This window comes from Oncorhynchus mykiss, chromosome 16 (assembly GCF_013265735.2).
Source record: "Oncorhynchus mykiss isolate Arlee chromosome 16, USDA_OmykA_1.1, whole genome shotgun sequence".
Classification (NCBI taxonomy): domain Eukaryota; kingdom Metazoa; phylum Chordata; class Actinopteri; order Salmoniformes; family Salmonidae; genus Oncorhynchus; species Oncorhynchus mykiss.
In genome coordinates, this window is record NC_048580.1 from 73766007 (window position 1) to 73792989 (window position 26983).

The 26983-nt window shown below is 43.5% G+C and overlaps 2 protein-coding genes and 1 non-coding gene across 14 annotated transcripts in view; 1 reads left to right on the top strand and 2 right to left on the bottom strand.

Moving 5' to 3' along the window:
- Nucleotides 1-4175: 4175 nt before the first annotated feature.
- ppdpfb (pancreatic progenitor cell differentiation and proliferation factor b) lies at nt 4176-11426 on the bottom strand. 2 transcript variants are annotated; one of them, XM_021566780.2, is made up of 5 exons: nt 11099-11426; nt 9915-10007; nt 8823-8900; nt 6444-6543; nt 4176-4671 (listed from the first exon to the last, which is right to left on the bottom strand). In XM_021566780.2, the coding sequence occupies exons 2-5, from the start codon at nt 9967-9969 to the stop codon at nt 4548-4550; spliced, it is 357 nt and encodes a 118-aa protein (XP_021422455.2). In that variant the 5' UTR covers nt 9970-10007; nt 11099-11426; the 3' UTR covers nt 4176-4547. The 2 variants fall into 2 exon arrangements, with proteins under 2 accessions (XP_021422455.2, XP_021422454.2); XM_021566779.2 differs by having other exon boundaries at nt 4176-4674.
- Nucleotides 11427-11750: 324 nt separating this feature from the next.
- On the top strand, nt 11751-11822 carry trnae-cuc. Its single transcript has one exon. It is a non-coding gene; the product is annotated as a tRNA-Glu (tRNA).
- A 5170-nt stretch (nt 11823-16992) lies between these two features.
- LOC110492451 (tumor protein D54) overlaps nt 16993-26983 on the bottom strand; it is a 39238-nt gene continuing 29247 nt past the window's right edge. For 3 of the 11 annotated variants that reach the window (XM_036947788.1, XM_036947790.1, XM_036947785.1), the window contains 4 exons: nt 26302-26328; nt 24235-24279; nt 22945-22993; nt 16993-21410 (listed from right to left, as the gene is read on the bottom strand). In XM_036947788.1, the coding sequence (XP_036803683.1) occupies nt 21324-21410; nt 22945-22993; nt 24235-24279; nt 26302-26328 (208 nt within the window). In that variant the 3' untranslated portion in view covers nt 16993-21323. The remainder of the gene's footprint in view (nt 21411-22944; nt 22994-24234; nt 24280-26301; nt 26329-26983) is intronic. The other 8 variants (XM_036947791.1, XM_036947786.1, XM_036947793.1 and 5 more) reach the window with 4 other exon arrangements.

Below are 26983 nucleotides of genomic sequence, written 5' to 3' on the forward strand. Positions count from 1 at the left end.
AACAACAACAAAAAGGTATAGACATGAATCAAATAAGATCTGATTACAGATCAGATTCACCAATCTCCTACAGCAGGAACCTGTTGACATGAGTCAGATTCGGATTTGTTTACTGTAACAGTATTTGCTTTCGGAGCAGCATGGTAGTTGAAAATCTCCTTGTACATTGCAAGAACCTGTTAGAGAGAGTTAGAGAGAGACAGGCAGCAGAAACCTGTAGCCTGGTTCAGAGCTAGAGAGAGACAGGCCGACAGGCAGCAGAAACCTGTAGCCTGGTTCAGAGCTAGAGAGAGACAGGCAGCAGAAACCTGTTGCCTGGTTCAGAGCTAGAGAGAGACAGGCAGCAGAAACCGGTTGCCTGGTTCAGAGCTAGAGAGAGAGACAGGCAGCAGAAACCTGTTGCCTGGTTCAGAGCTAGAGAGAGACAGGCCGACAGGCAGCAGAAACCGGTTGCCTGGTTCAGAGCTAGAGAGAGAGACAGGCAGCAGAAACCTGTTGCCTGGTTCAGAGCTAGAGAGAGACAGGCCGACAGGCAGCAGAAACCGGTTGCCTGGTTCAGAGCTAGAGAGAGACAGGCAGCAGAAACCTGTTGCCTGGTTCAGAGCTAGAGAGAGACAGGCAGCAGAAACCGGTTGCCTGGTTCAGAGCTAGAGAGAGACAGGCAGCAGAAACCTGTAGCCTGGTTCAGAGCTAGAGAGAGACAGGCAGCAGAAACCGGTTGCCTGGTTCAGAGCTAGAGAGAGACAGGCCGACAGGCAGCAGAAACCGGTTGCCTGGTTCAGAGCTAGAGAGAGACAGGCCGACAGGCAGCAGAAACCGGTTGCCTGGTTCAGAGCTAGAGAGAGACAGGCAGCAGAAACCTGTTGCCTGGTTCAGAGCTAGAGAGAGACAGGCCGACAGGCAGCAGAAACCGGTTGCCTGGTTCAGAGCTAGAGAGAGACAGGCAGCAGAAACCTGTTGCCTGGTTCAGAGCTAGAGAGAGACAGGCAGCAGAAACCTGTAGCCTGGTTCAGAGCTAGAGAGAGACAGGCAGCAGAAACCGGTTGCCTGGTTCAGAGCTAGAGAGAGACAGGCAGCAGAAACCTGTTGCCTGGTTCAGAGCTAGAGAGAGACAGGCAGCAGAAACCGGTTGCCTGTTTCAGAGCTAGAGAGAGACAGGCAGCAGAAACCTGTAGCCTGGTTCAGAGCTAGAGAGAGACAGGCCGACAGGCAGCAGAAACCGGTTGCCTGGTTCAGAGCTAGAGAGAGAGACAGGCAGCAGAAACCTGTAGCCTGGTTCAGAGCTAGAGAGAGACAGGCCGACAGGCAGCAGAAACCGGTTGCCTGGTTCAGAGCTAGAGAGAGACAGGCCGACAGGCAGCAGAAATCTGTTGCCTGGTTCAGAGCTAGAGAGAGACAGGCAGCAGAAACCTGTAGCCTGGTTCAGAGCTAGAGAGAGAGACAGGCAGCAGAAACCTGTTGCCTGGTTCAGAGCTAGAGAGAGACAGGCAGCAGAAACCGGTTGCCTGGTTCAGAGCTAGAGAGAGAGACAGGCAGCAGAAACCGGTTGCCTGGGTTCTCCCTCTGTGATGTTCCCAACACAACTACCCAGTGACCTGGAAAAACTGCTGCTCAGTGTAAAGATAAAAGCACTTCAGGAACATAATGATCCGTGTTTGTCTTTCCCTGGTCCCTTCTGTTCTGTGTGTTTGGTTCCCGGGTAACCAGGCAAGGCACATTCACGTAGTCTAATGGTTAGAACTCTACTATTGTAATCTATGTATCGACAATAGCATTTAGTTAGCTTCTGGTTAAATCCCCAAGACAGATCTGTCAATGTATTGACTGACATGCAAATGTACTGTGCTTTATATATTCACAAACATTAACCTCTGATGGAAGTGTAATTTGTATATAGTAAACTAGTCTTTCATACTTGTTTTATGGAACCAACCTCACTTGATTTACCAAATAAAACCATAAAGTATATTTTTAATTTTTAATCCCAGCCCATGTCCCCTCAGGCCTTTTTGCCTTTTTGGTAGGCTGCCTTTGTAAATAAGAATTTGTTCTCAACTGACTCGCCTAGATAAATAAAAAGGTTCAATGAAAATAAAATATCTGCCGATCATATAAGCGGTTTTCCTTTCTTTGAGGTATAGAAATGTTTCTCTCAGTATTAAATAGCAGAACACTGGAGAAAGGCCTTTCTCAACACGGTAAGATAAAATACAATGGTGCTGTTGGAGGCCGTTATGACTCAAGAACCTTTTCTAGAATAATCCGTAGTAATGAATGATCCTGTTATGGGTTAGGGTGACTCTATGTGCATTGTGTTTAGGCATAAGGGAAAGGGGACTGCCTCGGAGTGCATGAATGATTCCGGGTGACTATGTGCATTGTGTTTAGGCATAAGGGAAAGGGGACTGCCTCGGAGTGCATGAATGATTCCGGGTGACTATGTGCATTGTGTTTAGGCATAGGGAACTGCCTCGGAGTGCATGAATGATTCCGGGTGACTATGTGCATTGTGTTTAGGCATAGGGAACTGCCTCGGAGTGCATGAATGATTCCGGGTGACTATGTGCATTGTGTTTAGGCATAAGGGAAAGGGGACTGCCTCGGAGTGCATGAATGATTCCGGGTGACTATGTGCATTGTGTTTAGGCATAAGGGAAAGGGGACTGCCTCGGAGTGCATGAATGATTCCGGGTGACTATGTGCATTGTGTTTAGGCATAAGGGAAAGGGGACTGCCTCGGAGTGCATGAATGATTCCGGGTGACTATGTGCATTGTGTTTAGGCATAAGGGGACTGCCTCGGAGTGCATGAATGATTCCGGGTGACTATGTGCATTGTGGTCAGGCATAGGGGAAAGGGGACTGCCTCGGAGTGCATGAATGATTCCGGGTGACTATGTGCATTGTGTTTAGGCATAAGGGAAAGGGGACTGCCTCGGAGTGCATGAATGATTCCGGGTGACTATGTGCATTGTGTTTAGGCATAAGGGAAAGGGGACTGCCTCGGAGTGCATGAATGATTCCGGGTGACTATGTGCATTGTGTTTAGGCATAAGGGAAAGGGGACTGCCTCGGAGTGCATGAATGATTCCGGGTGACTATGTGCATTGTGTTTAGGCATAAGGGGAAAGGGGACTGCCTCGGAGTGCATGAATGATTCCGGGTGACTATGTGCATTGTGGTCAGGCATAGGGGAAAGGGGACTGCCTCGGAGTGCATGAATGATTCCGGGTGACTATGTGCATTGTGTTTAGGCATAAGGGAAAGGGGACTGCCTCGGAGTGCATGAATGATTCCGGGTGACTATGTGCATTGTGTTTAGGCATAAGGGAAAGGGGACTGCCTCGGAGTGCATGAATGATTCCGGGTGACTATGTGCATTGTGTTTAGGCATAAGGGAAAGGGGACTGCCTCGGAGTGCATGAATGATTCCGGGTGAATAGGAGCCATTTGTCAGGGTTATGATACAGTCAAGGTTAAGTTACTGTCCAACTGACTCGTTTCTGTGGGAAGCGAGGAGATGGCTTTCTACGTAGCAGTTGGGGAGAGAAGTGAGAATGACAAGATGCGGATAGCAGAATGGTAATCTGAAGGGAGAGCAGAGCCAGACAGCCATCTGGTCCAGCCTGTCCCAGCCTGCTGAGACATTCACCCCAGGTACTGTAGATAAAACTGACTCTGTAGCGCTGTGCTATTCAGCTGAGGAATCCTGTTCTGGTCGTAGCTTTTCTCTGCGTCCGTATCCGAGTACCGTACCGGAGTAGAACCTAACAGTGTCAGACGATACGGTGTCTCGACTCAAGATTTGTCATCCCGAGGGTCCCATAAAATGTAGCATAGTTTTGTTTGATAAAAATATATTTTTTATTTTCAAATGTAGGAACTGGGTTCTACAGCTTAAACCCCTGCCCATAGATCTAGATGTGTGAAGGTTCATTTATTTTCTGTAGGGAAGCTAATTATTCATAATTTATGACATTCCTGAGAGTGTGTAAACGTACAGAAATTATAATGGTAATTTAAAAAAAAAAATATGCATGTTCTCTATAGGGTCTGATCCTTTGAATGTTGGAAACTGAGTGCCCAGGGTAACGTTGACTGTTCGGCATAACAAGATTGGAATTTATTGCTCTGAAAACATTGAAAGAAACAGAAAAATGACAGACAAGTCCATAATTAGGCTGAGGCGACATTTACTAGACATCTGCAATCACAGGGTGACAAAGTGGAGAAGTTAACAAAAGTTGAGGGCACCACAGTGTTACAGACAAACACAAATGTAAAAAAAAGTTTATATATTTATATATATATATTTTGTTCATAGATTTAAAAAAAACTTTTTAAAAAAAGGATACAAAATAAAAACAACAATCATTGTCAGCCTGTCCTACTAAGACAAACAAAAAAAAGGCTATGTTCCAATATCCATACTACCTAGTATGAAGCAATGTAACAGGCATACATTCTATGTAGTGTGGAGGATGGAACAGAATCAAGGGTTTAGGGAATGAGGACGCAGCCTCGGTCTCCTAGCGTTTGTCCCATCTCTCAGGACGGGGGTGAACTCCCCGGCTCGGACGTCCCGGCTTTGCTGCCCTCGCTGACCTGCCTCTTCCTCACCATCTCCCTGGCAACGCAGGTCACCTGGCCGTTGGTCACAGTCATGGCCGCCGCCCTGGAAGAGAGAGGTAAGAGTGTGAGAGCAAAGCAAAATGGGGAGATGGTAAGGGTGTCCTGCGTGGCTCAGTTGGTAAGACATAGCACTAACAATGCAAAAGGTCACTGGTTCAATTCCCAGGGATGAAGGACAGGTTGAGTGTGATGCAAGGAGGAGTTAGAGAGAGAGAGAGAGAGAGTTCATCAAGCAAGACAATGCCCTAATCAAGCAAGACAATGCCCTAATCAAGCAAGACAATGCCCTAATCAAGCAAGACAATGCCCTAATCAAGCAAGACAATGCCCTAATAAGGGTTTGGAAATGTCAGCTAATGAGTTGGCTACTAGTTGAAGTTGTTTCACAACACTTTTAAATAGCTGGTTTTTGCTCATGTGTACAAATTTTGCTAGCATTCTGGTAAGACGCCCTATGGGACTTAGCGGGGTTTTGCTAGCATTCTGGTAAGACGCCCTATGGGATTTAGCGGGGTTTTGCTAGCATTCTGGTAAAATGCCCTATGGGATTTAGCGGGGTTTTGCTAGCATTCTGGTAAAATGCCCTATGGGATTTAGCGGGGTTTTGCTAGCATTCTGGTAAAATGCCCTATGGGATTTAGCGGGGTTTTGCTAGCATTCTGGTAAGACGCCCTATGGGACTTAGCGGGGTTTTGCTAGCATTCTGGTAAGACGCCCTATGGGATTTAGCGGGGTTTTGCTAGCATTCTGGTAAAATGCCCTATGGGATTTAGCGGGGTTTTGCTAGCATTCTGGTAAAATGCCCTATGGGATTTAGCGGGGTTTTGCTAGCATTCTGGTAAGACGCCCTATGGGACTTAGCGGGGTTTTGCTAGCATTCTGGTAAGACGCCCTATGGGATTTAGCGGGGTTTTGCTAGCATTCTGGTAAAATGCCCTATGGGATTTAGCGGGGTTTTGCTAGCATTCTGGTAAAATGCCCTATGGGATTTAGCGGGGTTTTGCTAGCATTCTGGTAAAATGCCCTATGGGATTTAGCGGGGTTTTGCTAGCATTCTGGTAAAATGCCCTATGGGATTTAGCGGGATTTTGTTGTTGTGCCCCCTTGTGTACTAAACCAGTAATACCACAAATCCCAGTGTGAGAGAAGGACAGTACAAGGATATGACCATCTGAATAACGATCCTACAAGGCTGTAGGCTACCCTGCTACGCCTACATTTGTGTGAAATTACAGATGCTCATTCTGTTTTTATTTGTTTGATAATAATAAGCCTGTATTCTAGAAGGCCTGTATTCTAGAAGGCCTGTATTCTAGAAGGCCTGTATTCTAGAACACCTCTTCTGACCAAATGAGTCTGTATAAATGTAAGTACGTTCACTATGGGACTATGTAACTTAAGATAAGCACCTTTCTCTTTAAAAGCCAATAAAAACAGCCCAACCAAGAATCTGTTTGTTTTCCCCCCCGTTTATGAACACTTGCAATCTCACTTTTACAAGAGTAGCTATCAGGAAGGTTATAGTCACCTCACCAATCATAGTGTGGGGGCGGGGTTAACGGTTTGCTGAGCCAAGCATAGGTGTGGGAGGAGCTATGAATGGACATTTCTCCATTGAAAGTCTATGGCCATTGGAATGCATTGAAATAGTACCAAAAAGGTGGGCAGAAGGAAAAAAATAAAAAAAATAGACATTTCTCCCTCTCAAATTCCAGTTAACTCCTAAAAATGACTTTCCCCATCTCAAGTAATGTCCATTTGTTAATCCGAGTCCACCCGGTGTCATTTTGGCACCATTTTGCTTTAACTTACTTCTGCTTGGCCTCCTCCGTCAGAGTGGTCATTCCTGGCTGGTTCTGCTTCCCAAAGAAGAAGCTGGACCACCAATGTCCAGAGTCTTGTTTGGGCAGACCTGAGAAACAAGATTAACAACTAGGTCAAAACACATATAAAAATGACTAAACATAAGACAATTGCCTATATAATAGCCCCAACATAATGCATAAGAGGTGTTCACGGCTATACAGTAACCCGATGACCTGAAAATTCTATAGTTGACCCTCGGATCGGATCACGCTCGGTAGCCACAGACCGGTGTGAAAATACAGACCAGATTTGAAATTATTTCAATAAAATACCCCGATAAAAATAACTACCATCTCTAAAAATATATAATAATAATAATAATAAAAAAAATATTTTAATTTAATAATTTAAAAACGAATTAGCTACACATGGCAGTTGGTTCAGCAAAAATGTTTTTTAAATCTCTCTCCTTCACCGGTCTTCCTCGCTCCGTCTAACTTGAGCCCTCGCTATTCATGGGTTGGGCGTTTCGTCACAATAAGAGTTTTGAATGTTTGTTTTGGACTGACGCCCCCGACTGAGCCTTCTACTCAACGCATCATCAATGAGCGCCGACGAAAAGATTTCAAAAGATGCATTACAGTGGCTTGGAAATACAAGGACATTCAACAAGGAGGCAAATAACTAATTGGAAAACTTCATTTTGAGGTCACCAGATTGACTTTAGGTGTAGCATCACGCTTGCTAGCATTGCCAGCTATTTTTTGACAAAGCCTAGTGGTTAGAGCGTTGTACTAGTAACCGCAAGGTTGCAAGTTCAAACCCCACGAGCTGACAAGGTACAAATCTGTCGTTCTGCCCCTGAACAAGGCAGTTAACCCCACTGTTTCTAGGACGTCATTGAAAATATGAATGTGTTATCTGACTTGCCTAGTTAAATAAAAGGTACAAAAATAAAAATTACAAATTAGAAATCCTCAAACTTTTATAGACCTACAGGCCAGGTACTTAATATAAATAAATAAATAAATATATATATAAAATTAACAAAAAGGGCAAACAATTCACAATGAAAGCGCACAAATTAGTGGGAGACAGCGAGCATTCTGGAGAGACAGCGAGCATTCTGGAGAGACAGCGAGCATTCTGGAGAGACAGAGAGCATTCTGGAGAGACAGAGAGCATTCTGGAGAGACAGAGAGCATTCTGGAGAGACAGAGAGCATTCTGGAGAGACAGCGAGCATTCTGGAGAGACAGCGAGCATTCTGGAGAGACAGCGAGCATTCTGGAGAGACAGCGAGCATTCTGGAGAGACAGAGAGCATTCTGGAGAGACAGAGAGCATTCTGGAGAGACAGCGAGCATTCTGGAGAGACAGCGAGCATTCTGGAGAGACAGAGAGCATTCTGGAGAGACAGAGAGCATTCTGGAGAGACAGAGAGCATTCTGGAGAGACAGAGAGCATTCTGGAGAGACAGAGAGCATTCTGGAGAGACAGAGAGCATTCTGGAGAGACAGAGAGCATTCTGGAGAGACAGAGAGCATTCTGGAGAGACAGCGAGCATTCTGGAGAGACAGCGAGCATTCTGGAGAGACAGCGAGCATTCTGGAGAGACAGCGAGCATTCTGGAGAGACAGAGAGCATTCTGGAGAGACAGAGAGCATTCTGGAGAGACAGAGAGCATTCTGGAGAGACAGCGAGCATTCTGGAGAGACAGCGAGCATTCTGGAGAGACAGAGAGCATTCTGGAGAGACAGAGAGCATTCTGGAGAGACAGAGAGCATTCTGGAGAGACAGAGAGCATTCTGGAGAGACAGAGAGCATTCTGGAGAGACAGCGAGCATTCTGGAGAGACAGCGAGCATTCTGGAGAGACAGCGAGCATTCTGGAGAGACAGAGAGCATTCTGGAGAGACAGAGAGCATTCTGGAGAGACAGAGAGCATTCTGGAGAGACAGAGAGCATTCTGGAGAGACAGAGCGACATTAGGGACATAATGTATGAAAATACTAAGCTTTAGTGTAGACCCCAATGCAATTCTCAACAGAACTCACTAAACAACCTTATCACTGTGGAAAGACTGCCTGCCATTCTCTGCTGCCTCAGGGCACAGTGCCATGACATCACCAACTGACTGGCTCAACTCACAGCAAGGGAATCCTACAGTCACCAACCTTAAAAGGACTACCATGTAGTAAGACTGGGACTATACCAGTATCACCATACTCACACGGTCTCTACCCCACCAGTTTGGGAACTCCCAGTACCACCCCTGAACACGGTCTCTACCCCACCAGTTTGGGAACTCCCAGTACCACCCCTGAACACGGTCCCTACCACATCAGACACATTTCCCACCAGCACCCATATGCTTGCTTTGTGTACCTGGATGGTGTGGAATGACCTCCCCACTGTACTCTGAACTGCCACAGGAGCTGCTGCTGGAGGTGGAGCCGATGCGCCCTGGGGAAAGTTAAACCAATAGGATTGTTAGGTTTGTACAGGACAACTCATTCAGCAACTTTACAAGCCCACTCCAGACCGAGGCTATTGTCACAAGATCAATCCATTCTCCTGTCACTGTATCAGCATAGGGCTGAACAATACAACCCATTCATGACCAAGAGGTTTGATCCCCACAATCTGAGGTGCAGTTAACTCTAATGAACTGATCCTCTGCAGCAGAGGTAACTATGGGTCTTCCTTTCCTGTGGCCGTCCTCATGAGAGCCAGTTAACTCTAATGAAATGATCCTCTGCAGCAGAGGTAACTCTGGGTCTTCCTTTCCTGTGGCGGTCCTCATGAGAGCCAGTTTCATCATAGCGCTTGATGGATTTTGCGACTGCATTTGAAGAAACTTTCAAAGTTCTTGAATTTTAACAGATTGACTGACCTTCATGTCTTAAAGTAATGATGGACTGTTGTTCCTCTTTGCTTATTTGAGCTGTTCTTGCCATAATATGGACTTGGTCTTTTACCAAATAGGGCTCTCTTTTGTATAGCACCCCTACCTTGTCACAACAAAACTGATTGGCCCAAAAGCATTAAGGAAATAAATTCCACAAATTAATTTTTAACAAGGCACACCTGTTAAATTAAATCTATTCCAGGTGACTACCTCATGAAGCTGGTTGAGAGAATGCCAAGAGTGTGCAAAGCTGTCGTCGAGGTAAAGGGTGGCTACTTTGAAGAATCTAAAATATATTTTTGATTTGTTTAACACTTTTTTGGTTACTACATGATTCCATATGTGTTATTTCATAGTTGATGTCTTCACTATTATTCTACAATGTAGAAAATAGTACAAAATAAATAAATAAAACTGTAGGTGTATCCAAACTTTTTACTGATTTTTACTTGCGTGACATTTTTTCAATTCTTCCAAAGACAAAGGAAAATCACACTGATGGAGCTTGATTAAGTTAAAGCCTGAGGCCTTCGTTTGTAAAGACATGTCCCGGCCCGAGAGTTACTCACTTCGGTAGTAGTCATTGGTAGCAACAAGAGAACCGCCTGCGTTGATCGCTGCCATTCTTCAGATCGTGTTGAATATTGCGTTAGATAGAAACCCTGGAAGAAAGGGAGACTAGACGTCAAACATTTGTACATTATAGCACAATTTTTTTTGCAGTTCTTCAGAATGCATGGCTGGCTAAGTACACACAGTAACACCTCCCACACGTATCTATATGATAAATATTGAAGCAATCATTACTGGCAAGGCTGTCTCAAATTGTTAGTGTGTAAACTACCATCTGTTCTGTGACATTAATGTAGGCATCTGATACTACTAAACACAAATGACAAGGTATTTTTTTAACTGGTCTAGGAACCGTGGGTTAACTGGTCCAGGAACAGAGTTGGAGTGAAAACCTACAGGAGGCTAGCTCTCCGGGAACAGGGTTGGAGTGAAAACCTACAGGAGGCTAGCTCTCCGGGAACAGGGTTGGAGTGAAAACCTACAGGAGGCTAGCTCTCCGGGAACAGGGTTGAAGTGAAAACCTACAGGAGGCTAGCTCTCCGGGAACAGGGTTGGAGTGAAAACCTACAGGAGGCTAGCTCTCCGGGAACAGGGTTGGAGTGAAAACCTACAGGAGGGTAACTAACCTAACCCTAACCCAAACCTGACCATGACCTAACCTGACCTGTGGTACATAACTAGCTAGCTAACGTTAGATAGCTAGCAAGGTGTAGTTAGGCGCCTAGCTAACTTACAATGTTCCCATTCTTTAACAAAAAATGTGAACGAAAATGACAAACTTGAGTTTAGAAACATAACATCATATGTTGGTCTGTTGTTGAAGGAAAAAGCCAACTCGACTAAACGTTACCTAGAATAACATGTCCATTTGGGACGAAAGACCTAAAAAAAAAAATACATTTTTTGTCGAGATAAAATGTCAAAAGGCAAATCTTCCTTGGTAATGTTGGCAAACAATAACATGAAAGTGAGTTTAGCTGCAAACAAATTACAAGAAAGAAAGAAATAAAAAAAGATCCGAGTCTGTAAGACTGAAATCACGATGACTTCGTGCTATTATCAAAATGTCCAAAACAACAAAAACACAATCTTATAATGACCGAGAGCGTCATTATCATTAGCTAACTAACTTAGCATCACTGTATTCATCATTAAAATGCAGTTTAAAACAAAATCTCACCTTTCTTTTGTTTGTTACCCAAGAGACGTGCTGATGTTAAACAGCACCCAAGGCAATCTGCGAGACGAGTAAGGGAGTGAAGGCTTGGACGACGGGGCCCATTTATAAAATAGATGTTGTTTGGTGTAAATAAAACCCTCTCTAACGACCCTGTAATAAGCAGTGAACTATATTCGCAGTAAATGTTCGTTTCTTGTTGTTGCCAGAATGAAGGATTGGCGAGTGGTTTTATACTACGAGGAAGACACTCGATGTTGGTCAGACAAGGAGGGGTTTGATTTTCATTCGTGCACGACGTGCAAGTGGGTTGACAAGAGTGTGTTTGCTCAGGAAAAAAAACGGTTTATAAAACTATTTATAAAAATATAGTAAATAAATACATATTTATCTGTCAACAATTGTAAAAAAACATATATATATGTGTAAACAATTGTAAAAAATATATATATATATATTTATCTGTCAACAATTGTAAAACAATATATACATATTTATCTAGCAACAATTGTAAAAAAACATATATATGTAAACAATTGTAAAAAAAAATATATATATATTTATCTGTCAACAATTGTAAAACAATATATACATATTTATCTAGCAACAATTATTATATTTAGCAAATCGTTTCCAACACCAACAAACTATAACTTCCCTGGTGGTCTAGTGGTTAGGATTCGGCGCTCTCACCGCCGCGGCCCGGGTTCGATTCCCGGTCAGGGAACAACTGTTTTATCAACAGACCTCCTATCAACAGTACGTCCTCTTCAAATCAAATAAAAATATTATTGGTCACGTGGACGTGTTCAAGCAATGTATACGGGTGTTACGAAATGCTTGTGTTTCTAGCTACAACAGAGCAGTAATATCTAACAATTTCACAATATACACCCAAAACATACACATCTAAGTAAAGGAATTATGAATTAAGAATGTAATAAATATATAGATGAGTAATGTCAAAGCGGCATTGACTAAGATACAGTAGAATAGAATACAGTATATACATATGAATAATGCAAGATATTATTAAAGCAACTGGTGGTAGAGGTTTTTCAGTCTCTCGGTCCCAGCTTTGATGCACCTGTACTGACCTCGCCTTCTGGATGATAGCGGGGTGAACAGGCAGTGGCTCGGGTGGTTGTTGTCCTTGATGATCTTTTTGGTCTTCCTGTGACATTCGGTGGTGTAGGTGTCCTGGAGGGCAGGTAGTTTTCCCCAGTGATGCGTTGGGCAGACTGCACCACCCTCTGGAGAGCCCTGCGGTTGCGGCCGGGGGCAGTTGCTGTACCAGGCGGTGATTCAGCCCAACAGGATGCTCTAAATTGAACATCTGTAAAAGTTTGTGAGGGTTATAGGTGCCAAGACAAATTTCTTCAGCCTCCTGAGGTTGAAGAGGCGCTGTTGTGCCTTCTTCGCCACACTGTCTGTGTGGATGGAAACATTTCAGTTTGTCGGTGATGTGTACGGCGAGGAACTTGAAAACAGCCCCGAGTGATTTTAATATTTGGTAATCTGTTCCCAAGTACTCATAATAGACAAAGGCCTATGAAATTGTATACACATGTAAGAAAAGTTTCAGATTGCTTCCATTCAGCCACAAGAGCATTAGTGAGGTTGGGTACTGATGTTGGGCGATTAGGCCTGGCTCCCAGTCGGCGTTCCAATTAATCCCAAAGGTGTTTGGTGGGGTTGAGGTCAGGGCTCTGTGCAGGCCAGTCAAGATCTTCCACACCGATCTCGGCCTCACTTTGTGCACGGGGGGCATTGTCATGCTGAAACAGGAAAGGGTCTTCCCCAAACTGTTGCCACAAAGTTGAAAGCACAGAATCGTCTAGAATTTCATTGTATGCTGTAGCGTTAAGATTTCCCTTCACTGGAACTAAGGTGCCCGAACTATGAAAAACAGCCACAGACCATTATTCCACCTCCACCAAATTTTATAGCACTATGCATTTGGGCAAGTAGCGTTCTCCTGGCATCCGCCAAACCCAGATTCGTCCGACAGACTGCCAGATGGTGAAGTGTGATTCATCACTCCAGAGAACGAGTTTCCACTGCTCCAGAGTCCAATAGTGGCGAGCTTCACTCCACTCCAGCCAGCGCTTGCCATTGCGCATGGTGATCTTAGGCTTGGGTGCGGCTGCTCGGCCATGGAAACCCCTTTCATGTTCTTGTACTGACATTGCTTCCCGACGCAGTTTGGAACTCGGTAGTGAGTTTTCCATCCACACATTTTTGTACAGTACATATATAGTGTATGCCAGTAAAGAAAGTTATATTTGTGGTTGAATTTTCTAGATGCCTCTTCAACCTCAGGAGGCTGAATACATTTGGCTTGTCACAATTGAGAGCATCCTGTCGGGCTGTATCACCGCCTGGTACGACAACTGCACCGCCTGTAACCCCAGGGCTCTCCAGAGGATGTTGCGGTCTGCCCAACGCATCACCGGGGGCACACTGCCTTCCCTCCAGGACAACTACGCCACCCGATGTCACAGGAAGGCCAAAAAAGATCATCAAGGACAACAACCACCCGGGCCACTGCCTGTTCACCCCGCTATACCACCCAGAAGACGAAGTCAGTACAGGTGCATCAAAGCTGAGACCGAGAGACTGAAAAACAGCTTCTATCTCAAGGCCATCAGACTGTTAAACAGCCATCCCTAGCCGGCCACCACCCGGTTACTCAACCCTGCTGCCCTGTACACAGTGGGCTCCAAATTCACTGGCACTGGCAATGCACAAACAATACTTAAAAAAACAATACTTAAAAAAATAATACTTAAAAAAATAAAGAAATAATAGAATTACAGAGAAACTCAAAATACCAACATGTGAGAAATACTGTATTTTATTAATGTTTCAATGGAACCAACCAAAATCATACAATTATTTAATACAAAATACATTTAACCAAAATCAAGGTTTCATAATTATTATTGTCACTCCTCATTTAGTACTTAGTGCCACCACCTCTGGCAAGGATAACAGCATGGAGTCCTGTAATGTTTGACGAGGTTAAGGAACACATCTGGAGGGATTTTGGACCATTCCTCTATGCAGATCCTTTCAAGATCCTTCCCATTCTTGGGTTTGTGCTTATCAACTGCCCCTCTTCCACTCAGCCCACAGGTTTTCCATTGGATCATCAATGAGGTGCCTCTCCTTGTATGCGTCTCTGTTTCACCGTGGGTATGAGGTGCCTCTCCTGGAATGCATCTCTGTTTCACCGTGGGTATGAGGTGCCTCTCCTGGAATGCATCTCTGTTTCACCGTGGGTATGAGGTGCCTCTCCTTGTATCTCTGTTTCACTGTGGGTATGAGGTGCCTCTCCTTGTATGCCTCTCTGTTTCACCGTGGGTATGAGGTGCCTCTCCTTGTTGCATCTCTGTTTCACCGTGGGTATGAGGTGCCTCTCCTTGTATCTCTGTTTCACCGTGGGTATGAGGTGCCTCTCCTTGTATCTCTGTTTCACCGTGGGTATGAGGTGCCTCTCCTTGTATGCATCTCTGTTTCACCGTGGGTATGAGGTGCCTCTTCTTGTATCTCTGTTTCACCGTGGGTATGAGGTGCCTCTCCTTGTATCTCTGTTTCACCGTGGGTATGAGGTGCCTCTCCTTGTATGCATCTCTGTTTCACCGTGGGTATGAGGTGCCTCTCCTTGTATCTCTGTTTCACTGTGGGTATGAGGTAACTCTCCTTGTATGCATCTCTGTTTCGACGCCGAACATGCCGATGCTGTGTCTGACCAAAACGTTCCATTTTGGTCTCATCTGACCAGAGCACCTTCTTCCAGTCATAATTTAAATGACGTTTGGTAAACTCCAAGCGCTTGCGTCTGTGTCTTGGGGTCAGAAAGGGCTTTCTTCTGGCAACCCTTCCAAAGAGCCTGTGGTTGTGGCTTCTAGTGTTTTTTTTTTTTTTTAACCTGGTGACCCCAAGGCCCACAATTCTTTCACACTAATTTTGGGGTAGTTTGTTGCTTCTCTCACCACCCTCTTCCATATCCTGGGGTCAAAATGCATGTGTGTCCTCTTCCCGTGAGGTTTTCAACTGTTCCATATCTTAATATTTAAAAAATAATAATTGCCCTGACAGTGCTCAGTTGTATATTCAATCGTTTGTGGATCTTCTTGTAGCCGTTACCAGATTTTTTTTGAAGGTCTACGACCATCTATCACTTTTCAGCTGCCAGTTCCTTTTTCTTCATGATGTTGGATGACAGAGGGATATTGCATACGTGTTGCTTCATTTTTATACCCTAGTGAAACAGGAAGTGATGTAATGGCTCAATATAGTTCCTTAAGACTTAAAACTTAAAGAAGTGGAATTTAATTTCTCGTTTAATTTTGGTAAATGTTTTTTTTTTACAATCATTGGGAAACCTTGAATCGGAGGACATTGATTTTTAATTAAATTAAATTATTAATGTTTCAATGGAACGAAACAAAGTACAGTATTTCTCAAGTTGGTATTTTGAGTTTTTCTAGAATTATATTGTTTATATATTTTATATTTTAAGTATTGTTTTTTGCATTGCCAGTCAGAGGTGCCAGTAATTTTGGAGCCCACTGTACATAGACATGGAATCACTGGCCACTTTAATAATGGAACACTGGCCACTTTAATAATGGAACACTGGTCCCTTTAGTAATGGAACACTGGCCACTTTAATAATGGAACACTGGTCACTTTAATGGAACACTGGTCCCTTTAGTAATGGAACACTGGCCACTTTAGTAATGGAACATTGGCCACTTTAATAATGGAACACTGGTCCCTTTAGTAATGGAACACTGGTCACTTTAATAATGGAACACTGGTCCCTTTAGTAATGGAACACTGGTCCCTTTAGTAGTGGAACACTGGTCCCTTTAGTAATGGAACACTGGTCACTTTAATAATGGAACATTGGTCCCTTTAGTAATGGAACACTGGTCACTTTAATAATGGAACATTGGCCACTTTAATAATGGAACACTGGTCCCTTTAGTAATGGAACACTGGCCACTTTAGTAATGGAACACTGGTCCCTTTAGTAATGGAACACTGGTCCCTTTAGTAGTGGAACACTGGTCCCTTTAGTAGTGGAACACTGGTCCCTTTAGTAGTGGAACACTGGTCCCTTTAGTAGTGGAACACTGGCCACTTTAATAATGGAACACTGGTCACTTTAATAATGGAACACTGGTCACTTTAATAATGGAACACTGGTCACTTTAATAATGGAACACTAGTCACTTTAATAATGGAACACTGGCCACTTTAATAATGTTTACATGCTGCTTTACTCATCTCATGTGTATATACTGTATTCTACTGTATTTTAGGCAATGCCACTCCGACATTGCTCGTCCTGAAATATTTCTTAATTGAATTTGGTTTACTTTTAGATGCGCATTGTTAGATACTACTACACTGTTGGAGCTAGGAAAGCAAGCCTTTCACTACACCTACAATAACATCTGCTAAATATGTGCATGTGACCAATAACATTTTATTCGATTAAGTTGCCATTGTTAAACATTTTTGCCCAACGAATAGCGTTTAAAATCAGCTTCTTGATATGCCACACCTGTCAGATGGATGGAATATCCTCTTGGCAAAGGAGAAACGCTCACTAACGAGGATGTAAACACATTTGTAAACACAATATAAGATAAAAAAAACCCAACTTATTTCAGCTCATGAAACATGAAAACAGCATCTATATTTTTGTTCAGTAGTTTAATCCCCGTTCCATGCCCTTTCCTGGCCACTGTGCTCTCGCTTGCACTTTGGGCTGTAAGGCCAGGTAACAGTAAAGAACTTCATGAACTGCTGAGGGAAAGGGTTTTATAAAAAATATATTGGATCGATTGATTAAATTTGAACATTACCCACAACTCCCCTTTGTTTAAAGGAATGCTTTATTGATATTCTCAACATATGACAAACCAACAGTTGAATTCATCCACCATTCTCATATCCATTTAAAAGGTCTAAAACTAGGCTCCCATTCTAAATAAAGCTATATATATATATATATATTCCTATCATTCCCAACATTGTACATGCCTTCAATAATGTGTTTTAACAAATTCAGCTGTGGTGTCCCAAAAATGTACATTAGACCCAAACAATGTTTTTTGCAGCTCTACACAATCTATGGGATACATCTGCCTTTCCCCTTGCTCCGTCATAACCAGAGACAACAGACAACGGAATATACTAAGGCTGCGTTTACACAGGCAGCCCAATTCTGATCTTTCGCCACTAAAATTGGTATTTTTGACCGATCAGATCTTTTGCCAATAAATCGGACAAAACATGAATTGGGTTGCCTTTGGGAGGCCCTGTCTGCCAACAGATTAAGCTAAATCCTGGACTAAAAACGCATTCCTAACAGAAATTCTCTGGTCTGATCCGTGTCTGGGGGAAACCGGTCCAGATCGGTGGGAAAACCAGTCCAGATCGGTGGGAAAACCAGTCCAGATCGGTGGGAAAACCAGTCCAGATCGGTGGGGAAACCGGTCCAGATCGGTGGGAAAACCGGTCCAGATCGGTGGGGAAACCGGTCCAGATCGGTGGGAAAACCGGTCCAGATCGGTGGGAAAACCGGTCCAGATCGGTGGAGAAACCGGTCCAGATCGGTGGAGAAACCGGTCCAGCTCGTAGCAGAGACCTACCATCTATATAATAACTACGGTATTAATTTGAAAGTGAGAGAGATCTGTAACAGGCAGGTAAATGACAGATTGGCAACGATTTACAGATGGCTATTAAATATAAAACAAACCTTAAACTCCAACCAAGAATGAGACGTCAAAAAACACATAACCTAAATATGATCATCACTACTAAATAATACAACATTATAATTATAAAAGAAGTTAAAGGGTAAATTAATACTCCAGCCCCTGGATAGAAATGGAACACTAAATTGGGGGGGGGGGGAATACAATCTCCACAGATACATCATGTTGAAAACAACAAAAAGAGACGTTGTTACCAAACCAACAGAAGCTATTTCAAGTTGTGTTGAAGGTTGTAAAAGCTAGGCAACAGCTAGTAGTTTGTTTTTTGTTTTATAGTGTAAAGTAGGTTGGGTTTAGTGCACACTGGCAAAACAGGAAGTGTTGTTGATATATAAATAACTAGTAGAGCTAGTCACAGGGTGGGTACGAGTACGTCTGGGTACAGGAGTGTGCGCATACAAGTGTGTGGTGGAGTTACGCCTGAGGCACGAGGACAATTCTTAGAATAAAATGGTGGACACAGAGAGCTGTCTGGACTGTATTTGACAGTTGATCATTTCAGATGTGGCACAATAACAGTAAACACTTGAGCCTACAAAATAAAAAAGAGAACGCAAGCACCTCCCAGGCTAAACGATATTCTACAACTTCCAGATTAAGAAAGAATAGAGAAAAAAAAATTACATTTATTTTATACCAGCAAAGTAACAGAAAGCAATAAGACTGAAAGAGTAAGGCCTAAAGATAGCCATCTGATGAAGGTAGAAACTGGTCTTTACACTAAAGCCTTGCTTCCACATTGTAGAAACACACCAAACAGAAATCGAACTCTCAGCAGGGCACCAAACTGATATCGAACGCTCAGCAGGGCACCAAACTGATATCGAACGCTCAGCAGGGCACCAAACTGATATCGAACGCTCAGCAGGGCACCAAACTGATATCGAACGCTCAGCAGGGCACCAAACTGATATCGGACGCTCAGCAGGGCACCAAACTGATATCGAACGCTCAGCAGGGCACCAAACTGATATCGAACGCTCAGCAGGGCACCAAACTGATATTGAACTCTCAGCAGGGCACCAAACTGATATCGGACGCTCAGCAGGGCACCAAACTGATATCGAACGCTCAGCAGGGCACCAAACTGATATCGAACTCTCAGCAGGGCACCAAAACTGATATCGAACTCTCAGCAGGGCACCAAACAGAAATCGAACTCTCAGCAGGGCACCAAACTGAAATCGAACTCTCAGCAGGGCACCAAAACTGATATCGAACTCTCAGCAGGGCACCAAACAGAAATCGAACTCTCAGCAGGGCACCAAAACTGATATCGAACTCTCAGCAGGGCACCAAACAGAAATCGAACTCTCAGCAGGGCACCAAACTGATATCGAACGCTCAGCAGGGCACCAAACAGAAACCGAACGCTCAGCAGGGCACCAAACTGATATCAAACTCTCAGCAGGGCACCAAACTGATATCAAACTCTCAGCAGGGCACCAAACAGAAACCGAACGCTCAGCAGGGCACCAAACAGAAACCGAACGCTCAGCAGGGCACCAAACTGATATCAAACTCTCAGCAGGGCACCAAACTGATATCAAACTCTCAGCAGGGCACCAAACTGATATCGAACGCTCAGCAGGGCACCAAACAGAAACCGAACGCTCAGCAGGGCACCAAACTGATATCAAACTCTCAGCAGGGCACCAAACAGATATCGAACGCTCAGCAGGGCACCAAACTGATATCGAACTCTCAGCAGGGCACCAAACTGATATCAAACTCTCAGCAGGGCACCAAACTGATATCGAACGCTCAGCAGGGCACCAAACTGATATCGAACTCTCAGCAGGGCACCAAACTGATATCGAACTCTCAGCAGGGCACCAAACTGATATCGAACTCTCAGCAGGGCACCAAACTGATATCGAACGCTCAGCAGGGCACCAAATTGATATCGAACTCTCAGCAGGGCACCAAACTGATATCGAACTCTCAGCAGGGCACCAAACTGATATCGGACGCTCAGCAGGGCACCAAACTGATATCGAACGCTCAGCAGGGCACCAAACTGATATCGAACTCTCAGCAGGGCACCAAAACTGATATCGAACTCTCAGCAGGGCACCAAACAGAAATCGAACTCTCAGCAGGGCACCAAACTGAAATCGAACTCTCAGCAGGGCACCAAAACTGATATCGAACTCTCAGCAGGGCACCAAACAGAAATCGAACTCTCAGCAGGGCACCAAAACTGATATCGAACTCTCAGCAGGGCACCAAACAGAAATCGAACTCTCAGCAGGGCACCAAACTGATATCGAACGCTCAGCAGGGCACCAAACAGAAACCGAACGCTCAGCAGGGCACCAAACTGATATCAAACTCTCAGCAGGGCACCAAACAGATATCGAACGCTCAGCAGGGCACCAAACTGATATCGAACTCTCAGCAGGGCACCAAACTGATATCAAACTCTCAGCAGGGCACCAAACTGATATCGAACGCTCAGCAGGGCACCAAACTGATATCGAACTCTCAGCAGGGCACCAAACTGATATCGAACTCTCAGCAGGGCACCAAACTGATATCGAACTCTCAGCAGGGCACCAAACTGATATCGAACTCTCAGCAGGGCACCAAACTGATATCGAACTCTCAGCAGGGCACCAAACTGATCATTGTTGTAGTCGTAGTGATTTTTTATTTGCCTTCTTGTTTGAGCCTCCACGTCAGCCATACCTACCGATGAATGCCGACTGGCAGTAATGGTTCACAATATATTTATTCATATATATTTATACATACAGATAAGTCATGTAAAAACATTATGCAAAGCAGTGTAAAATCGTTTTATAATACAAAATGGTTTACCGTAGTTGTCTTTTTATTTTATTTTTTACAAGCTGTGGTGATTTGATGTTACGTAACCTCAGGTTGTATTTTGCGGTAGTTTGTATTATTTGCACAGTGAGATGAGATATGCACATGCTCTTAGTAGGCGAGGAGGGGCGCTGAGGAGGGAGATTTCCAAGCGGACCTTTAGCCCCTAACCTCCTAGGCACTTGTGGAGATCTGAAGGAACTAGATAAGAGTAAGCAATATGCAACAAATCAACCTATTGGTTTAGACAATATAGTAGTGACTCCTCCCACCTTGACCTGTCATAGCATAGGTGGAATTGTTGCCATACTGCACACATCACTCCAGTCCTTTCAGTTCTCCACAAGGGAGAGGGTAAGGGGCTACGGAGTAGGGGCTAGGGGATGATAGTAGTAGTATTAATGATATAGGGCACTACGTTTTCCAGGTCAGGCGAGGGAGGCAGTAGTGAGTAATGTGGAGATTAGAAGGTGACTTCTTTAGGCCGAAGGTCATGTGTCACTCAGTGATGAGGCGCTTAATGATGATGTCACAGTCCCGGTGATGAGAGAGAGGAGGAGGGGAGTGTGTGTGTGGGGGGGGGGGGGTGATCTTCAGAAGGGTGCGTTGTCCTGAACAGGGTTCGTGTCGGTTGGGGACTGGACAGCTTCACCGTTACCTCTGGCTCCAACCACCTTGTACTGAAGAGGAAGAGGAAGAGAGAAAGAGGAAGAGGAAGAGAGAAAGAGGAAGAGAGAAAGAGGAAGAGAGAAAGAGGAAGAGAGAAAGAGGAAGAGAGAAAGAGGAAGAGGAAGAGAGAGAGAAAGAGAGAAAGAGAGAAAGAGGGAGAGAAAGAGAGAAAGAGAGGAAGAGGGAGAGAAAGAGAGAAAGAGGAAGAGAGAAAGAGGAAGAGAGAAAGAGGAAGAGAGAAAGAGGAAGAGAGAAAGAGGAAGAGAGAAAGAGGGAGGAGGATGGTATGGGGTAAATCTTAAGTCATTTCATTTAAAAAAGGAGCCGAGTGAGACTGTAGAGAATAAGGTCTGAGATTTGTATAGATCAAGCACCCGTTAAAAAAGGTTGTACACTTTTCAAAATGCCTGTGCAGCAGCACCGGTAAATCGGTAATGTGACACTCTTCCGTCTGATTTTTATTTATCTAACTAGGAGAGTCAGTTAAGAACAAAATCCTTATTTACAGTGACAGCCTACAACCGGACAAACCCGGACGACGCTGGGCCAAAATTGTGCGTCGCCCCTATGGGACTCCCAGTCACGGCCGCTTGTGATACAGCCTGGAATCGAATCGGGGTCTGTAGTGACGCCTCTAGCATTGCGACGCAGTACCTTTAGACCGTTGTGTCACTCTGGACCCCTGGGTGAGTGACAATAAGCGTGGGTGAGTGACAACAAGCGTGGGTGAGTGACAACAAGCGTGGGTGAGTGACACCCAGGTGTGTTAGCGTCTAACAATAACCAATAGGTACCACTTGTTCCATATACCCACAGTGGTATATTATACCCATTATAAAATATAGCCATTATCAGATCCACTTGGCCACACACACACACACACACACACACACTTTTTCTTTACATGCTGCAGAGACTTTAAAATCAGCCCAGCTGTGAATAGAGCAAATGGGAAATCTTCAGGGAGTCAGTCATTTCATTTTTTTCCACACCATTTTATAATTTTCAAGAGTTGTTTTGAGAGACAGTTGAGAATGATCCAATCGTAATACAATCCCGTGCAGGAATAGGCTAAAGCACTCCTAAACTAACTCGTCTGTCGGGTGTTAAGAAGCAAAGCATATGGCGCAGGGGTGACGATTAGCAAATGGCGCAGGGGTGACGATTAGCAAATGGCGCAGGGGTGACGATTAGCAAATGGCGCAGGGGTGACGATTAGCAAATGGCGCAGGGGTGACGATTAGCAAATGGCGCAGGGGTGACCATTAGCAAATGGCGCAGGGGGGACCATTAGCAAATGGCGCAGGGGTGACGATTAGCAAATGGCGCAGGGGTGACGATTAGCAAATGGCACAGGGGTGACGATTAGCAAATGGCACAGGGGTGACGATTAGCAAATGGCGCAGTTCACAATGAAGATACAAATGGAATGTACAAACTATAAAAATATACTTTTCCACTGTTACGGTTTGTTCAGTCCAGTTGTGAGTCGTAAAGGTTTTATTCTGCGTCATGTTCCCATTTCAACAACCCCCTTCAGCTCACCTTGATGTTTCCAACTTTGTCCTCAAACGACTTGAAGGTTGGAGAGTTTCTATAAATAAAAACACACAGATATAATATATTACTAAAAAACAGATAATATATTACTAAAAAACAGATAATATATTACTAAAAAACAGATAATATATTACTGAAAAACAGATAATATATTACTGAAAAACAGATAATATATTACTGAAAAACAGATAATATATTACTAAAAAACAGATAATATATTACTGAAAAACAGATAATATATTACTGAAAAACAGATAATATATTACTAAAAAACAGATAATATATTACTAAAAAACAGATAATATATTACAAAAAAGTCAAGCAACAACAACAAAAACTTTCTACAAAATGAGCACATGGGGAAGATCATAGAATGAATATAAAACACCGGACTCAAAACAAAATGAAATAACGATCCTCTCCCGTTAGGGGTTAGGGGTTAGGGTGCACGACAAACGTAAGAGGTAACCTCCATTTTTATTGTCCACTGCCAGACACCCTTACCCAGGGCTACCTCTGGGAGATGACAGGTTCCATGCATCATCAGGGCATATTCTTAGTGGAGTTGATTTACATTGAGTTACCAGTCATATGATGTGTATTGAGATATATATAATTTTTTTTTTTAAATGTCAGTCTCTCGATGTGCAAAACTGATAGAGACATACCCCAAGCGACTTACAGCTGTAATCGCAGCAAAAGGTGGCGCTACAAAGTATTAACTTAAGGGGGCTGAATAATTTTGCACGGCCAATTTTTCAGTTTTTGAAAGTTTTAAATATCCAATAAATGTCGTTCCACTTCATGATTGTGTCCCACTTGTTGTTGATTCTTCACAAAAAAAATACAGTTTTATATCTTTATGTTTGAAGCCTGAAATGTGGCAAAAGGTTGCAAAGTTCAAGGGGGCCGAATACTTTCGCAAGGCACTGTGTGTGTGTGTGTGTGTGTGTGTGTGTATATGTATATGTATATGTATGTATGTATATATATATATATGAGCTATATCCACAGGGGAAAAGCATACAGACAGGATATCAAAGTCAAGCTGAGTATTTTCATTTAGTTAGAGCCAGCACTTAAAACACCCAATGTTTCCACTAGGTATTTTACCAAGGCTGTGCTGTATCATTATATTGTATATGGGAAATTCAAAAAAGACCATATAAAAAATAAATTACAAACAAGACCACAACAGTTGTTACTCTAAAACCACTAAAATATCATAATGACACTTAAAAGTGATAAAAAAAAAGAAAGTGTGAGCTAATTTACCTCATCGCTGGCATACTTATCGAATGGCGGATGGAGTAGTTGCTACTTTGTAAGCGTTAAAAAGGAGGGAGACAAAGAAGTGAGAGCGTTAGGACGCAAGCGGAGGAGAGGGTTAATTAAAGCAACGAGGCAGGCCCAAAGCCAGGCCCAAAGCCAGGCCCACCACTGGAGCAGTCACACACACACACACAGGGGAACATGGTCACAGTGGGACTGCAGTCAAGTCAAGTCAGTGCAAAGAGGATACTGCCATCTGGTGGTATCTGGTGGTACTGCAGGTTAATCATTTTTTAAATTTATTTTAACTAGGCAAGTCAGTTAAAATAACAAATTATTATTTACAATGGACGGACTACCCCCCGGCCAAACCCGGACGACGCTGGGCCAATTGCGCGCCGCCCTATGGGACTCCCGATCACGGCGCCAGATGTGATACAGCCTGGATTCTAACCAGGGACTGTAGGTCGACGCCTCTTGCACCGAGATGCAGGTGCCTCAGGCCACTCCGGTAATTAATCATTCAAATATGCAGGGAATTAATTTATATGAACTGAACTCCTCTTAAATAATAAAGTCATTAATTAAATTATAACCTGAAGGGGAACAAAAATTTATCTTTCAAAGAAAATGCCAACTAAAATGGTACCAGAGCATCGGCTCTGGGATTACAATCTTATGGCTAGGGGGGGTAGAAGTTAAATAGTCAGAACACTGCTGAATAGTTCATTGGTTACCCAGACTCTCTGCACACTCACAAGACCGTGAACTCAGCGGCCAGTTTATTAGGTACACTCATCTAGTACTGGGTCGGACACCCCTTTTGCATCCAGTACAGCCTGAATTCTTTGGGTATAAACACACTCCGCTGCTACTCTGTTCTTTATTTTACTCTCATCTATCCTGGTGTCACTTTACCCTGCCTTCATGTACATATCTACCTCTAATACCTTATTATCATCTATCCTGGTGTCACTTTACCCTGCCTTCATGTACATATCTACCTCTAATACCTTATTATTATCTATCCTGATGTCACTTTACCCTGCCTTCATGTACATATCTACCTCTAATACCTTATTATTATCTATCCTGATGTCTAGTCACTTTACCCTGCCTTCATGTACATATCTACCTCTAATACCTTATTATTATCTATCCTGATGTCACTTTACCCTGCCTTCATGTACATATCTACCTCAAATACCTTATTATTATCTATCCTGATGTCACTTTACCCTGCCTTCATGTACATATCTACCTCAAATAACTTATTATTATCTATCCTGATGTCACTTTACCCTGCCTTCATGTACATATCTACCTCAAATACCTTATTATTATCTATCCTGATGTCTAGTCACTTTACCCTGCCTTCATGTACATATCTACCTCATTATTATCTATCCTGATGTCTAGTCACTTTACCCTGCCTTCATGTACATATCTACCTCAAATACCTTATTATTATCTATCCTGGTGTCACTTTACCCTGCCTTCATGTACATATCTACCTCTAATACCTTATTATCATCTATCCTGGTGTCACTTTACCCTGCCTTCATGTACATATCTACCTCAAATACCTTATTATTATCTATCCTGATGCCTAGTCACTTTACCCTGCCTTCATGTACATATCTACCTCTAATACCTTATTATTATTATCTATCCTGATGCCTAGTCACTTTACCCTGCCTTCATGTACATATCTACCTCAAATACCTTATTATTATCTATCCTGATGTCTAGTCACTTTACCCTGCCTTCATGTACATATCTACCTCAAATACCTTATTATTATCTATCCTGATGTCTAGTCACTTTACCCTGCCTTCATGTACATATCTACCTCAAATACCTTATTATTATCTATCCTGATGACTAGTCACTAAGTCTACACCCGTTGTATTCGGCGCCTGTGAACAAATCCATTTTGATTTGAGAAAGCAGAGCGGCAGCATAAAGACTATAGCTGTATTAAACAGTCAGGACCTCTAGGTAAGTGATCATAGTAATTGATGGAAGTCGGTAAAGTGGATTGTTCCAGCAGCACAGAGTAGGTCTTACCTAAAGGAGTTAGAGAACGGCAGCGCTCTGAAGACCAGACGCAGCAATTAAAAAAAACAAGAGAAACAAAAAAACACAGGGTGAGGCACAAGAAGCAACGAGCTGAGCAGAGCTAGCCTATTTAACAAAAGGGGCTGCTTTCAGAGGGTAGGTCCCAAATGGCATGGCACCCTATTCCCTATATAGTGCACTACTTTAGACCAGAGCCCTATGGAACCCTATTCCCTACATAGTGCACTACTTTAGACCATAGGGCTATATAGGGGAAAAGTTGGCATTTGGGACACTAGCAGATATTGAAATAATTTAAGAAGTCAAGAAAACCTCATTGAAATGCACAAGTCAGCCATTTTTTTTAATTGAATTTTTTCAAACCTGGTAGCAATGATGGTGATGGGGACATGATAGATGGCATTGCATTGAACACCAGGGTCCCATGTTCTGCAACCCTGCTGTAGGGAGTGTACAGACCTATAGTCTGGTCTAATTCAGACTTGGATCATGGGATAACGCTAGATGAAAATGAAAGACGATAACAAAAACAACGGGATAAAAAAAAAAACTCCAAAAGAACAAGGAACAAGGAGTTGTTGCGGCACATCGATACGGAGCAAAGCAGGAAGGGAGTATTGTTGCAAGGCCAGAGTAATGGAGCAAAGCAGGAAGGGAGTATTGTTGCAAG